Source organism: Arachis hypogaea, chromosome 13 (genome assembly GCF_003086295.3).
Source record: "Arachis hypogaea cultivar Tifrunner chromosome 13, arahy.Tifrunner.gnm2.J5K5, whole genome shotgun sequence".
In the NCBI taxonomy this organism is placed as follows: Eukaryota; Viridiplantae; Streptophyta; class Magnoliopsida; order Fabales; family Fabaceae; genus Arachis; species Arachis hypogaea.
The window spans coordinates 143,548,569-143,565,561 of record NC_092048.1 but is presented as its reverse complement, the minus strand read 5'-3'; the positions used below and the strand labels follow the sequence as shown (position 1 = coordinate 143,565,561).

Genomic DNA, 16,993 nt, shown 5'->3' with positions numbered 1-16,993 from the left:
CTCTATTGGATCTCCTTAATGGCACTTCTTGAGGTTGTTGAGCTTACTGTATGGGTTAGAGTTGAGGAGGATTCTCATTATTCTTCTATACTGTAGCAGTATCTTGAGTAACAACAATATTCTCATTGTGGTCTTGTACTATAACTACATCTTGAACAATAATAGGTACAAAGACCTGATCATTATCAGTTACAGAATTCTCATTAAAAGCAACATTCCTAATATTTTTTTCCTCTCAAACTCAACATCCTCAAAAAATCTCGCATTTTCCGTTTCAAAAATAGACCTTGATGTAGGATTGTAAAACTTGTACCCCCATGAATGCTCAGCGTAACCAACAAAGTAGCAACTAATTATTCTAGAGTCTATTTTTTTTTCATGCGGCCTATAAGGTCGCACCTCAGCTGGACATCTCCAAATGTGCAAATGCTTTATACTGGGTCTTTTTCCAGTCCAAATTTCATAAGGAGTTTTGTTAACTATTTTGCTTGGCACCCTATTAAGGATGTACACTGCGGTCTTTAAGACTTTTTTCCAGAGTGATTCAAGTAAGGAAGAATGACTAATCATACTTCTTACCATGTCCTTAAGAATTCAATTCCTTTGCTCTGCAACACCATTTATGCTAGGTTTGCCTGACATGGTGTATTGCGGAACAATACCGTACTCCTAGGAAAAGAGCAAAAGGCCCGGGACATTGCTCACCTGAACCGTCATATCTTTCGTAGTATTCACCATCACGATTAGATTTGATAGCTTTAATTTTCTTTCCAAGTTGAAGTTCAACTTCAACTTTGAAAGACTTGAAAACATCCAAGGTTTGGGACTTTTCATGAATTAAATATAGATATCCATAACGAGAGTAATCATCTATGAACATAATAAAATACCATTGTCCATTCCAAGAGATAGTAGAGAATGGGCCACTATATCGATATGTATCAGTTCTAAGATATATTTAGCTCTCTCGGCACTTAATTTCTTTTCGTTTGTCCTTTTTCCTTTTATGCACTCAATGCAGACTTCAAAGTTCACCAAATTTAGAGGTCTAAGAATCTCATCCAACACAAACCTTTAAATTCTCTATTTAGAGATATGACCTAGGCGTTTGTGTCATAAAGATGTCGAATTCTCATTTAGTTTTTGTTTTATACCTGGTTGTAGTATTTCATTATTATAGGAATTCAAATCAAGGCTATATAGATTCTCCATCAAACGATCAGAGTATATATTATTCGAATTATAAAAGAATCTGACTTTATTATTTTTGAACGAACAAGAATAACCCGATTTGTCTAAACGAAAAATAGAAACTAAAATTCCACCTAAACGACAGTACATAAAATGTATCATTTAAATATAAGTAAAATCCACTCGTGGAACATAATTTAAAGGTTCCTATAGCTAATAGCTTCGACTACAACTATATTACCGTCTGCCACATAGATGTATCTTTCAGCATCACTTAACAGTCGGTTCCACAAGCAACTTTGCATAGTAACACTTACATGAGTAGTAGCAGCAGAATCTACCCACCAAGTATCAACAGGTGCATAACTTAAACTAGTTTCAGAACAAATGAAAGTAAGAATCATACCCTTCTTTGTATGCCAAGTGGCATATTTGGTACAATCCTTCTTCATGTATCCCACCTTCTTACAGAAGAAACAGGTTGAAGCTTGGTCCTATTTCTTAGCCTTTTTCTGCTGAGAAGGCGCATCCGCAGTACTATCACGCTTTCTTTTATACTGAGAAGATAAAATCATCTAAGCACTTTCAGTCCTATCTTGTTGTAGCATCTCTTCTTCTTACACATAGTGAGATATAAGCTCATTTAGGGACCAAGTGTCCTTCAGAATGTTATAACTCATTTTGAATTGTCCAAAGTGTGCGAGAAGAGAGATCAAAATGAAATGCATGAATAAATCTTTAGACAACTCTTACTTTAGTGCTTTTATGGAGACAAGTTTGTTCAAAAAGTTACTTGCTTCAGCCTTTTCATTCTTAGCAAATCATTTTTTAACATCTTTCAAGAACTGTTTGGCATCTTTATCCTTAGTAATAATTGAGCCCGGAAACGCCTCAGAAATTGAGCATTTCATGATCATAATGCTCATTTGATTGGATCTTTCTCACTTCTCTATTTTAATCTCGTTGGGATTTTTTGGAGTGGAAGTGGGTTTCTCCTCTCGAAGATCTATATCTAGATTCATACAACCAACGACAATCTCCATGGTATCCTTCCAAAAGTTAAAGTTTGAACCATTCAGCATAGAAATACTGCTAATTTGTGCAGAAACATTGGTAGCTGAAGCCTGAAGTCATAGTTTCTGGATTAAAACAAAAAAATATGTAGTAAATATTAGTTAAATAATGAAAAAGATCCATATTGAGATATCTAGAACATTAATTTTCAATCTTTGAATAGAAAAATTAACGGTAAGTGATACTCTCATTGCAGTAATCAAATATTGTCAAAAATTTCTGTCACACATTAAGCCTTTCTTTGGACCTACTGAATGCGCACATATAAACTTAAACTTTGCAACCTATTTATTATCCCATATATTTTCTATTAATTGGCCAAACAATAACCTTCCTTTGGGCTAATTATTGATTGTATAATTAATAAAAAATAAACAAAAATGTGTAATACTTATTATTTAGACAAATAATAAAATTTTTTAAGCCGATTATTGTTCATATAAATAATGAACATTATTTTCTATTACTCAAATATTATTAATGTGTACACATACAAAGAAGAAGTAGCAACAGCTCCCTCGTACATACGAATGTAAAGAAGTGTGCAATAACTTAATTAAAAACTTGGTTTAAAAAATATTTGAACATATAATTTGTTGAGAAATTTAAGAAAAATATTAAGTGCTATTAGGATCTATTATTTTTGGCTATCACTTAGTTATCAATTCAATTTTTTTAGTCTAATAATTCAATAACATATTTTATTTTATTCTTTTAAATATTAATAACAAAAAATAATAAATTCTGATGGTCTTTTAATTTTTTTCAAAATTTAAATTATGTATTTTTTTAAAAAGTTATTGGTTAAACTTAATATATATTTAAAAACACATTTTAATTAAAAAATTACAACTATTAGATATTATTTAGCAAATAAAAAATGTGCATACTATATATGATGTGATGCAACGAATGCTCAACACCTAGCTGGCAAAACTAGCCAAACGCGAGTATCTTTATTTATTTATTGGCTAATTCTATGGTGCTTATGAATTGATGTCTAAATTTTGCCTAACTTACCTTTTGTAGTAAGTTTTGATTTTTTAAAAATTATTTATTGTTATATCTTTTAAATTAAATATTATTTTTTAACCTTTTTTAGTAAATAGTCAATATCTTTTAGGCACCATAGCATTCACCTTATTTCTTTTTCTGATGCAACGGAGTAACAACCAGATTTTCATTTGATCTGATGCTCTTTTTTGTTCAAACCGAAGCAATGGAAGGGTTTATGATGTACCTTGTTCACATGGTCTAGTCATGATCATCTTTCTTTCTACCTTTAATGGCAGTTCAAGAATCAATAATAATTTAATCCAACAGTGAGAACAAGAAGGACCATCAGTTGTGTTTCCATGCAAAGAACAGCTTAAAAACAACACGTTCACTGTTCATTTTGATGATCCTGATCCATTTCACGTGAACAACCCGATCACGACCATTGATCACTGATCCCATCCAATTCCATGAGGATAGTGTGATGTGTAATTGTGCAATAATTAAATGGCGAAAGAATTGAAGAGAGAGAATCAAATATTGAGAACATACATACGGATAATTAAGAATATCGAGAAGGTAGGGTACCCTGAGTTACTTCTACCAATTCGGTATAAATTGTTTTTCAATGTACAACAAACCTCACGTTTATTGCACATGAAAATATAAGAAAGAAACAAACTGTATGCGTGTACGATACTTTCCTTTTTCTCCGCTTTAATTTTCTTTCATCTACTATGCGCAAAGGGACTGCGAAATGCACAAAGAAGATGTCTTTAGTGGAAAAAAGATAATTAGGTCTTTAAAGTACTATATAATAAAAAGTGAAAATTCAGGTGCAGTCGATTTTACGTGAAGTTGATAATTGAGAGCTGTTAGATAATTTGATTAATTTAACTAAATTTTTATATAATGACTCTCAACTATTAATTTCACATAAAGTCAATTGTACCTGAATTTTCACCATAATAAAATGCTAAATAAATGATTTAGATGGTTGTTATACTGAATTTATTAGAAATATTAGATTTGATATAAAATTAAATGTATTTGTGAAATGGTTCCAACATGATTCAGTTGAACTAACTTTATACGTATTGATTTTTTTTTGGGGGAATTGGTTTTCGTTTTTTTTTTAAGAATTGTTTTTTTTTTTTTTTACTTTGTTAGATAAGTCAAATCACAACCTATCCAAACATTAGGTTACTAGTTTAACCGGTGAGTTGCTACTTTAACTAATTGATTCGGTACTATTCAAATAAAAAATAAAAATAGTCAAAAATTTAAAATTATAATTTAAAATACATATTTTTACTAATATTTTAAAAACATCAAGTTATTCTAAAATAATATGGACAAAAAATAATAAATATTTTGTTATTTTTACTCTTTTATAAATATTTTTATTTTATTTTTATATTAAAATAATTATTATTTTTAAATTTTAATAATTTATTAATTAGTTTATATCTATTATATTATTATATACTATAAGTATTTATTAAAAAATAATACTAAGAGATATTATATAATTATGAAAAAAATAAATAAACTTATAACTAAATTTAAAATAAATTAGGTAGAAGAAAATTATTTGATAGAAGATATGTATATATATTATAATTTGCTTTAGTAATAACAAAATTTATTATAGCCTGTTGGCTGTGATTAATGTTACCTTTCTAGGAGGAGAGAGATTCGATTCTTAATTTTAACATTTTGTTAAAATTTAACCCCTAACTGGTTTGGTTGGATCAAGTATTACTGAGTTTGATCGGTTCAGTTTACCGGTTTTTTAATTGAATTCGGTTTTTACAACACTGTCAATTACTATCCATTATTCAATAATATTATTCATTCTCACTGGTACTCCATCTTCTATATTGTCGTATGTATGAATTCAAAGAAAGCTTCAAAACCATAAAAATATTAATAACAAAAGAGATTGATTTTCAAAGCCATTAGTTTGTGCAATTGCAAACCAATTCGGTTTAATAAAGGAAAATGGGAATTGTTAAATCCAAAAAAATAATATAATAAAAAATTATTTGGACATAAAGGAGATTCGTACAGAGATCCTTGCGAAGATGGACACGAATATCACCACCGTCTATAGTAGAAAGCTCTCATCACAGGAAACAAAGCGCCTCCACACTCCACAGCAAGTTCGAGCGAGAGAGAGTCAGAATGAGAGGGAGAGAAGGACCTGCAACAGGGATAGATCCAATTTTCGGGTCAGAATTGGGACGGGCTGTAATCGAAGAACGCAACTCTGTTGGTCATCGTTGCTGGGTGGCCGTCTTGGAGCCAGGGGGTAGAAGGTGAAGGTTCTTCAATGGCTATTACAATTCGAAGATAGGGATAGAGTAAGTTTTTAAATTCTGGATCGGGTTAGAATACTGGTTGTTGTCCTAAAATGGAGTTAAACTCCAAAATGGTTTATGAAATTGGCATTTTGCATTAAAATCGTCCCTAAGATTCTAATTCCTAAGATTCCAATTGTATCAATTACGTGTCTGAGATTGAAAAAAATGCATCATAATACTCCCTGACCCATTTTCTATTAACGACGTGATGACATGGCATGATGGCGTGGACTGTAAGTGACACGTGTCACTTCATCATTTGGCCACGTATAATGGTAGGATGATGTGGTGACCAGTGACACGTGACATACTGACGTGGATAGTTGTGCCACGTGTCACAATGTTATTTGGACACATGTCCAGTTGTGCCACGTGTCGCAACAGTATTCGTCCACGTGTCATCCATGATGCCATCGTTGTATATGCACCAAATTAGTCTCTCACTTTGCATTAAGTGATTCATTTTAGTCCCTGAAATTGAATGTCGTGCACCAAACTGGTCCATTCATCAATTTTTTCTCATTTTTTTCTATAAATTCAAAATTCTCAATATTTTTGAATGCATTAATTTCAATTATATTTTTTCACACGTTCTTCAAATAAAAGTGTTTTTATAAAATATTTTTTCTCTTGCGAATACCCTATTCGCCGACTTGGAGTTAACGTGAAGGCTTTTCAAGCACCTTCACTACCATCTCCAACCTCTTTCAGTACTTTTATAAAATATTTTTTTTCTTGCGGATACCTCTAATAGCCGCCGTTTTGGAGTTGACGTGAAGGCATTTCAAGCTTCCCTCATTATCATCTCCGATCTCTTTCGTCTAGACCGGAGAGATCAAAAGTGATAGTGAGGGTGGTTGAAGTGCCTTCATTCTAGCTCATTTATACATAATGAAAACGTGTATTTAATAAGAAAAAATATTTATTTTAATTATTAATTTCTTGTTAAAAACACATATTTTTTTATGAAAAAATGTATCTAATCAATCATATAATTATTTTTTTATAATAACATACTTATATATTACAAAATTTACCAATATTAAATTATTAAAAATTATATAATTAAAACTAAAATCTTAAATTTTTTTATAAAAGAACTTGTATTTAAACGATATATGAAAAAATAGAATTGAAATTAGTGTATCCAAGATATTAAAATTTTAAATTTTAAAAAAATGAGAAAACATTGGTGAAGGGACTAGTTTGGTGCATGACATTCAATTTCAGGGACTAAAATGAGTCACTTAATGCAAAGTGAGGGACTAATTTGGTGCATATACAACGATGGCATAATGGATGACACGTGGACGAATACTGTTGCGACACATGGCCAAATAACATTGTGACACGTGGCACAACTATCCACGTCAGCATGCCATGTGTCACTAGTCACCACATCATCCTACCATTACACATGGCCAAATCATGAAGTGACACGTGTCACTTACAGTCCACGTCATCATGCCATGTCATCACGTCGTTAATGGAAAATGGGTCAGGGACTACTATGGTGCATTTTTTTCAATTTCAGGGACGTAATTGGTGCAATTGGAATATGAGGGACAATTTTAGTGCAAAACGCCAATCTCAGGGACCATTTTGGGGTTTAACTCCCCCAAAATGTTATTTGAGATAGTTAACAAATAAATTATGGAAAAAAGGACAAATAGCTCATTGGCCTTTTGCCCCGAGAACATTTTTTTCCTTGACCATTGAAAAATACTTTTAAGTCTCTGACTTTTACAAAATTTGGACGGATCAGTCCTTCCGTCCAAATGCTCACCCAACAAAAAAGTCTGAGGTAGCTCCCGTAATGCTTGTCACGCATACGCGTGGGTCACACATACGCGTGGGTCACGTGTACGTGTCCCCTGGTAGATTTTCCTCTCACGCTTACACGTCGCCATGAATTCAACAAATCCTCATTTTTTTCATGAATTGTCCACTTTGTATGTTTTTTTTTTCATTTCTTTCAAGTCATTCTTATCTTCAAAACTTTAAATCACTCAAAGAAACGTATCAAGGCATCGAATATCTTCAAAACTTTAAATCACTCAAACAAACGTATCAAGGCATCGAATAGGAGAAAAATAAATTAAATTTAGTAATTTAATAGCCTAGAAAGCATGTTTTCAACCATTAAGCACATTCAGGAGAAATTCACAAAATCATGCTATTTTAGTGAATAAATATAAAAAAAGTTGATAAAATCCACCAAATTCAATACAATAAAACCAGCGACTCCCAGCCCCGCCTGTATTGTCTCGTCCCTCTCTTCTCTTCTGTGTGGTGTGTGTGTGACGGCGTGAGTGAGAGTAGTGAGGTGAGTATATGGGTGTGTTAGGGTTAGAATTTAGTTTGGGAATTAGAATTTGGGTAGTGTAAAAATTTTAATAAAATAAAAGGATAGAATAGTAATTTAAAAATCTAAATTAGTCCAATAATATTATTTCATAAACATTATTTATTTATAAACTCACTAATTAATTTTAAGTAGTTATTCTAATTTAGAAATTAAAAATAGTCAAATTAATTTTTTTTATTCATAAAATTAAATTTAAAATCTCAATATTTAAATTAAATTAAATTAATAAAATTTTATTATTTTTAAATTCAAAATATCATAACTTTGATCTAATTACTTTTAATAAAAAAAATAATTTTTTAAAGAGAATATCAAAAACAAATATAATAAATTACAAATAATTAACTTCTTAAGAGTGATTTTTCCAAGAATTTATGTTCATTAAAATTAATTAAAATTGGTAGAGTTTTGGCGTTTTGCCAAAGTTTATCCTCAGCGATGATGGTGTTCGGCATACCTAAACCAATGCACTCCTGATTGTTATTGGGCGTATTCATTTTTATATTTTCTGGGGAGAAGAGTCGTTTAAAGAAACCTTAATAGGCCCATTGGGCTAGAAAATAAGCCCAATTTTGGCATGAACATCGAAAGCATCGATCACCGTCCACTGGCGGTGAACACTATGCAACTTGCTTTGGTTACTGCTTAGTAGCAGCAATCTGTGGTGATGCTAATTGACAAGTAAGAGAGAGAAGAAGAAGAGATGCACAATAATTAAAATGAAATAAGCTTTATGTGGGTTTTCACAACAACACAGACACAGAACGCAACTACTACTAATTACTATAAATCTCCCTTAAACTTATTTTTTAATTTTTGTTGCATTTGGATCGTTTTTGAGGTGATCAAATGGCGACACTTTTCCAGGGAGTGGGGGCTGTGACCCCTTTCTCTGCCTCCAGTTCCTTAGACTCCAACAAGCTCCTCCTTCCTTCTCGCAAATCCCTCTCAATATCAGGTTTCCTACCCTAATTCAACTATCCTTCTTTCAGTTTCAGTTTATGTTGTTTCTTTCAAAATTAAACTCGTGTGTTAAATATTTTACTTTTTCCAGGGCTAGTACTGTGTTTACATGTTGCTTGTTTCATTTTGTGTGTTGATTCAGATAGTAGAGGTAGCATATTTGTTTACAGATCTGATGCCTTGAACTTGAAGGCAGCAACTCGTAAGCAAGATTTGTTAATTCCTAATGCAGTTGCCGTGAGTTATCTTCACTTCCATTACATTCCTTTTTTCACTGAATGGCATTCTTTCTTTTCCTACTTTACATAGTTCATCCAGGTTGTAAATTTTGTTGCTTGGTTGTTTGTAGACCAAAGGAGAGACTTCCACATCAGCAAAATCTGGGTATATCTCTCTCTTCACTCGGTTTACTCATTTTTAAATTATATGATATGAAAACTTAGTTGTTATACTTCTGCTGAAAGATTGTGAACAGTTATCTAATGTGGTCTAGAGAATCAACTTTTAGGGTAGCTGGTTGGAGAGGAAAAGGCTATGCATTTTAGTATTCTACAATTTACGTGGATTCTATAGTGGAACTCGTGGAAAGTTAGACCTTCCAATATAATAGACCAAGTTTCAAATTACTTGCGATATAATTTTGGGATTCTCACAGTTTATAGATTTTCCAGAACAAAGGGATTGACAGCCAAAAGGTGCTTAGCTTACTGCCTTTCATACACTACAGGTCTACAGCTTTCACCTGGACACCAAAAGCGTAGCCCAAGTGAAGATTTGTTGCTTCATCAATCAAGAGGAAGCTTCGGGGCCTTTGGACTATATTTGCATTGCCTTAGGATAGCTTACCCCTGGTGGTGGATAGTGTCACAAGTGGGAAACTTAAAATGAATTGAAAGTGGCATGAATGCTATATAGTAGAAAGTGGAGTTAAAGGGTATTCCTGCACTATTGAATGAGTTGAATTTAGTTTTCCGGTTCCCACCTATTAAAATGCGGATCATAACATTGCATGCTCATTGATCTTATTTATAAAGGTTCTATGTTAAACTTCAATGAAGTTGTCAACTTTTTGATAGTCACAGCTCATGTTCACCAAGCCTCCATAAGTTTCAAAATTTTGTGGTACTGAATACTCAAAAAGGGTTCTGGAACTGGAAACCACATAAAGTAGTTTTTCTTGTTGATTTTTTGCATATAACAACTTATTCCTTTGGGTGTTTTCTGCTCCTGTTGTAACATAAAGAAGGGAAGGACTGGTGGCCCATGATGAAGGTTTAAAAAATGAAAAACCTTGGGACATCCTTTTGAAAATTTGGAACAACAGTCTGTACATTAGTTTAACTTGCTAAAATAAAAGTTTGCTTGCAAATTTTCCTTTTACATCCTTTTTATGAGAGTTATGATCAATAATGACAGATGGCCGGATATGCATTTTACTTTCAGGCACGAACTTCTCCTTTTCGAAGCCCTCCATGAAGGTTTGGAAGAAGAGATGGAGAGGGATCCTCGCGTATGTGTCATGGGCGAAGATGTTGGTCATTATGGAGGATCTTACAAGGTGACTAAAGGCCTTGCTGAAAAGTACGGGGACCTCAGAGTTTTGGACACCCCTATTGCTGAAAACTCCTTCACTGGCATGGGCATTGGAGCTGCAATGACGGGTCTGAGGCCAATTGTTGAGGGTATGAACATGGGATTTTTACTCCTGGCATTTAACCAGATCTCTAATAATTGCGGCATGCTTCATTACACATCTGGAGGTCAGTTTACAATACCAATTGTCATTCGTGGGCCTGGTGGAGTAGGGCGGCAACTTGGAGCAGAGCACTCGCAGCGACTGGAATCATATTTTCAATCAATCCCTGGGATCCAAATGGTTGCTTGCTCAACCCCTTACAATGCTAAGGGATTGATGAAAGCTGCTATCCGAAGCGAGAACCCTGTGATACTTTTCGAGCATGTATTGCTTTATAACCTCAAGGAGAGAATTCCAGATGAAGAGTATGTATTATCACTCGAAGAAGCCGAGATGGTTAGGCCTGGGGAGCATATCACAATATTAACCTATTCCAGGATGAGGTATCATGTGATGCAAGCTGCCAAGACATTGGTGAACAAGGGGTATGACCCTGAAGTAATCGATATCAGGTCCTTGAAACCATTTGATCTTTACACTATTGGATGTTCAGTGAAGAAGACACATCGTGTGTTGATTGTGGAAGAATGCATGCGAACAGGCGGAATTGGCGCCAGCTTGACAGCTGCCATTACCGAGAATTTCCATGACTACTTGGATGCTCCTATAGTATGCCTATCCTCTCAGGATGTGCCAACTCCATATGCTGGAACATTGGAGGAATGGACAGTGGTTCAACCTGCTCAGATTGTCTCAGCAGTTGAGCAGCTATGCCAGTGATACCTTCATAAATACATTACCTTCCAATTAGAAATGCTTTCGGTACAGCTATTCTGCTTGTTAAATGTTAAATGTTAATTCAGCTACAAAGTGTTTATCCCAAGAATATTTGCAACTGTTGAGTCAGTCCCAGCCCAGTATTCTCAATCAGTTAATCTGCATCGTTCTATCGCCATTTTTTTGGGTAGCATTTTTGTCGAATGTACGGTGTTGCATGATTCATCAACAAAAATCAAATCGTTTCATATAAACATTGCTAGAAGCGCCGGTGAATTGAATTTAGATAACTATCAAAGCTATTTTTCTTTTTTCACTAGAAACTTTTTTGAAGACCATTTGATTTTGAGTTGCACTACAAAAAAAAAAAGGTTAAAATAATCAATGGTGAAAATGTGAACATCATATATATTGGGGTAAACTCAAATTCAGTTTTTTGGACAGCGCAAGGTCAAATGTTCAATTTGTTTTTGGTCGTGGCAAATGTTCAATGTAAACATGAGAGGATCAAAATATGTTTTGTGGACTCTTGAGGGGCCTGCAGCCTATGGGCATAGATAAAAAAGGTGGAGCTTTTGGGCCAATTCTAATACTATTTAATTTCCGTTTTTGGGACTAAAGCTGTTTTAGTTTCTAGATTTGCTTTGTTTTCATGGGATGCATATACTCGGGTACTTCATTTGTGCTTGATTCCCATAAGTTTTTCTGTTGAGGTGAAAGTGAAATTATGGAGATGGTTTCATAGAACTTTTTTATTTTTATTCCCAAAGATAAAGAGTTTAGGGTTTAGGGTTTAAAAGACATGGAACTTTATTACATAAATTTCATGTATGAAAACTCCTATACTTTTGTCCCGACACCCGACAAACCCACACGTACCTAAGGCGTTGAATGTTGGAGATAAAATGAAGGAAATCCATAATAATTTCTGAAATTCACGGAATTTTTTATAATGGTCTTCAAAATTAAATTTTTTTTTTGTAATAGTCTCTTAGATAGATCTTCGAACATCATAATCATTTTTGAGACATTTTTTATGCTGAGTCAGTTATTGGAGTGTTGATGTAGTCATTTTTATCATACTGGACATTTCTAATGACTAAGTGACGTGACGTCATTTTAATTTATACCTAGTTTAATCCTTCGCTCAATATATAATCCTAATTCTTAATGTGTATAGTGCTTATTGTATTTTTCATCTCGTGTTTTTTTTCATCTCTTTTTTCTTTATGGATGGTTAAGGTTAATATTAAGAAACTATGATAGGAGATGGCAGCACTAAGTCTAACACAAAAACAATGATACACATTAGGGTTAGTGCTATCACCTCTTATCTTTGTTTCTGAACATTAACAATCATTGATAAAAAGAAAGAGATGAAGAAGAAGAATGAGATGAAAAGCACAATAAGTACAATGCACATTAGGGATTAGGATTATATATTGAGTGAGAGATCAGATTGAGTATAAATTGAAATAATATTACATCACTTAGCCATTAATTGGGGCGTTTGGTGTGACGAAAGATAGCCACGTCAGCACTCTAACAGCTGACTCAACAAGAAAAATGACACAAAAATTATTATGATGTTCGAAATTTTATCTAAGAAAACATTATAAAAAAATTTAAATCTCAAAAATCATTATAAAAAATTTTGTGTATTTCAGAGACTATTATAAAAATTTATTAAGATAAAATGTGATAGATGATAAATTCATATCATTTTACCAATTAACTAGCGAACGAGGGTTTAAAAAAAACATGACATCATGTTTATCCTTTCATATAATAGAGTAACAGGACAAGTAGATGATTCGTAGAAAGAGAATGATGTTACTGTAGATATAAATAAATAAATAAATAAATACAACAACAGAAAAGGAGAATAAGAAAACGTTGAAGGTTAGTTATTTTTGATCCTGTATATGGATGAAAGAGAACAATATATGTATGAAAGAGAACAATTATTATATTTATGTAATAACATATTGCAGGGAAAGATGATTCATCTGATTCCAAGTGATAATAGCAGAGAGATGCTCAAACATGTCAATCAACACAATAGAATTTCGTCTCAAATATAATTTGAAATTGAATAAAATAAAATAAAATTAAAAAAGCATGAAGATTAAGATCTAAGATTCTTTTATTATTAGCTCCCAATTTTTAATTTAGTCAAATTTTTCTTTTTACTATGCAAGATGGACAAGTAAGATTCACCGAAGATACTCATCGTGGAAGTTGTGTTTTCAGTTGGAGGACGTCTTTGAATCCACTAGAACTTACTTTTAATGATAATTTGATCATTGTTGCCGAATTTTTTGTGAAGGAATCACCACATCATCATAACCAGTTAGATGATGGAACTAGTAACACTATTATTGATGATTCCTCAAAACCATGTTTTCATGTTTATGAAGATTTTGAGAACACAAACGAAAAGGGTTTTGTTCAATTGGCAGAGGAAGCTTGTCATAAGCATCCATCAGTCATTGAATGTCATAAGAACAGCAATCATAGTTCTATGTTCACCAAGTGGGGATTCATGGCATTGGGAAGAGTGTTACATTTTCTTAAGACTAAGAAGGTGAAGGATATGAATGATGAAGGTTGCAAGGAACTTCAAGTTTTATGGAAAGAAGTGAAGGCTTTTGGATTTGATGATTTGGCTTGGTTGGAGCCTCATGTTAAGTGTGCTTTGGGCATGAGGAATTATAAGGAGAGAGCTATGCATGTGAAAAAAATGAAGGAGAATGTGGCAGTTCTAGAAGTTGATCTTAAAGTGGCAAGAGAAGAATTGGTTAAAGCTAAAGAAGGTTTTGAAGAAAGAGACTTAAATGATGTGTTGGGATATTGAAGACCTACCTAGCTAGGTTGGTTTCACTTTTGTGTAGAATGTCTATAATTAAAAATATTGGTTTATAATTTTGTGAAGTATATATGGATCGTTTGGAACTTCTCTGAATTAAACTGCGAACCCAAATACTCAAATACATTTTTTACAGGGGACCATCCATGGTATATAATTATATATAATTACATAGTATATGCAATCATCTGTATATATATAAATAATTATATATTATTTTTTTTGGATTTGATTTTAGGCGAATTCTTCTCTGTATCCACACGACGAAGTTAAAAAGAACTACTTATCATTATTGCATGCAGGACTAATACACTTTTTAATTTAGACGTAAGAAGAGAAATGGTGTAGTACGTAGATATAAAGTGTATAAATGTTTTACGTAAGTGTGATGTCAGGAGTAAAAATGGAATCGTCCGATTTTTGAGTACATAAATCCGAGTATTTGATTTGTGTTTAAAAAATAAAAAAAATTTGGAGTACACAAATTGTACTCCAAATTTTTCTTCTTCCACACTAATCGGACTGTCCGATTAGTAAGCTTAATTTTTTTTACAGAAAAATCGAATGGTCCGATTTCTTCATCTCTATTTCAAAAAAGTTGTCCCACATCTATGTCTAATACCCACATTTTCTATAATGATGCACAACACATACATACTTCTCATACTAATACTTTAATGCATCATACACTGGTATGCATGCCTATTAGATCTATTAGGTTATTCAAGATTCAACCGAAACTAAAACTGTTAGTTATATTATATTTATATGAAAAAAAGCTTCATGGGCCAGATGGGACGTACCCTTTTCTTCCAATTTATTGGGCAAGTGTCTTCTGCTAAACTAAAGGACATTGAAGTGAAATCTACCCACCCCACCCATGTGGAAATTAAAGGCTAATGGAAGGAATAATATCATAATGTAATTGATCATTTGTCCAGTACATGTTTGGATTTGTCGGATCCATCAAGAATCGTAAATGTGTTTCGTCCTTGGCCACAAATCTATAGTTTTATTAATTACTTATAATGTGTTTTCCATGTGAAAATGTTTTATGTGCAGCAGCCAGTTATATTTACACTTCATAAGCAAATGTAATTTAACTTTAAACTATTTTTTTTATTAAGTTGTGCCTGTATTGTAAGCTCTTTACGAATAACACTTGTAAATTTCTCCTTTCACATTGATATAACAGAGTGGGTCAATGCAATTACTTGAGCTCTGTAAGAATTAAGGGATAAAACTTGGAAGCTCCTCTGAAAAATTCAGTGTATATATAATTAATCATAATGAAACTTGCAGTTAAATAATTTATATATTATATTATACAAAAATGCTATTTAATTAATTTGTATGTTAAAATTAATCACCAAAATCAATCCCAATATATTTATGTATAAATATATGTATTGTTTAATTCATTTTCAATATCTATTTTATATTTTAACATATATTTTATACTAATAACTAATTTTGATAACTGATTTAATGTACATGAAACATAATCGTTTAGAGGCGCTAATATATAGAATATAATTATAAGTTTCTAGTAGGAATTCACATCAAGTGGCGTTTTCCTTTTTGTTTAAATGAATTTCCACAACAACTAATAATTTATATTATACCAGCATACAACATTAACTACGATACTACTCCAAGAAAGTTTGGATCATATATCACATTTTAATTCCAGTGCTCAAAACACATACTTCAAGAGATCAGATGTTATATATAGGTCCATGACAACTACTCTAACCACCATATATTGGAAGAATATAATAGTACCAGTTCCTTGTGTAGAATAACATGCAATGTATGTTGAATCCTGAATTTGTGATGCAGCCAAATGAGATAGTTCTGCAGAATCAGAAGCTTAACAATTACATGCCCCAGTGGAGCTAGTACTTTCTCTGTACTTTTGTATTCTTTTAATTTTCACTGATAAACCTTCATTTCATTCTTTCTTTTCTATCTATGACCTCTCAACCTGTCAGTTTATTATGCTCTTTTTATATTACACCCCATTGATGATTGATGCATGCATGCAATGTACCAATAACTAGAATCTTCGATGAGTCGAGTCAGCTTTTCTCTCTTTGATTTCATTTCATTTGAAGACAGCATCGTATGCAGAAAAATCTTGATCCGATATGATTTGTCTCCTTGGCTTTGTGTGGCTCTAAAGTAAGTTAGTTAGTCGGCATGCATGGGTGAAAATTAAAATATGTGGTTTACAACACTCACTTTGTTGAGGTAAGCAGCAACACTGTCATCCCAATATTCTTCTTCTCCATCAAAAATCGCTTTGTTTTTATTTTCAATGTACCATGTGCATGTCTTTTCGAAGCCCCAATTTTCATGACTTGTCATTTTTCATAGTACAAATTACAAAACACAATTTGTCTATCATTCGAGTCATGCGAAGACAACATCTTCTTGGCCCTTGCTACTAATAATATATAAAACAAAAGACAAATTAGCTAGATTGTCGATTTTATAGCACAACAATTCAGATCTAAAAAAAAATAAGAAACTTATTACATGTGATTAATTAATTAATTCTTTCTGCCTATATATACGAATACATGAAGAGAATAAAAAATTAATTAAATCACAAGTTCATATTAGGTGTTCACAAATTCTTGGTGATTTAATTCGAATTCATGCACGCATCAAAAACGTCAGTTCATCGTTATCAACTGCTTGAAACATGCTTCATAAGCTCTTGAAAGCTTCTCACTCTGTGTCTCTCT

At 32.6% G+C, this 16,993-nt stretch overlaps 1 protein-coding gene across 1 annotated transcript; it reads left to right on the top strand.

Annotated features, from left to right (window-relative positions):
* The first annotated feature begins 8,480 nt into the window (after positions 1-8,480).
* Positions 8,481-11,549, top strand: LOC112792528 (pyruvate dehydrogenase E1 component subunit beta-3, chloroplastic). Its single transcript, XM_025835798.3, has 4 exons — positions 8,481-8,953; positions 9,101-9,195; positions 9,308-9,342; positions 10,402-11,549. The coding sequence occupies exons 1-4, from the start codon at positions 8,845-8,847 to the stop codon at positions 11,372-11,374; spliced, it is 1,212 nt and encodes a 403-aa protein (XP_025691583.1). The 5' UTR covers positions 8,481-8,844; the 3' UTR covers positions 11,375-11,549.
* The last annotated feature ends 5,444 nt before the right edge of the window (positions 11,550-16,993 follow it).

Excerpts from the sequence above, each read along its gene's own strand:
- LOC112792528 (XM_025835798.3), top strand. The coding sequence starts at position 8,845 with ATGGCGACACTTTTCCAGGGAGTGGGGGCTGTGACCCCTTTCTCTGCC. Across the intron at positions 9,196-9,307 it reads TAATTCCTAATGCAGTTGCC|ACCAAAGGAGAGACTTCCAC; the intron begins GTGAGTTATCTT and ends GGTTGTTTGTAG. Across the intron at positions 9,343-10,401 it reads TCCACATCAGCAAAATCTGG|GCACGAACTTCTCCTTTTCG; the intron begins GTATATCTCTCT and ends TTTTACTTTCAG.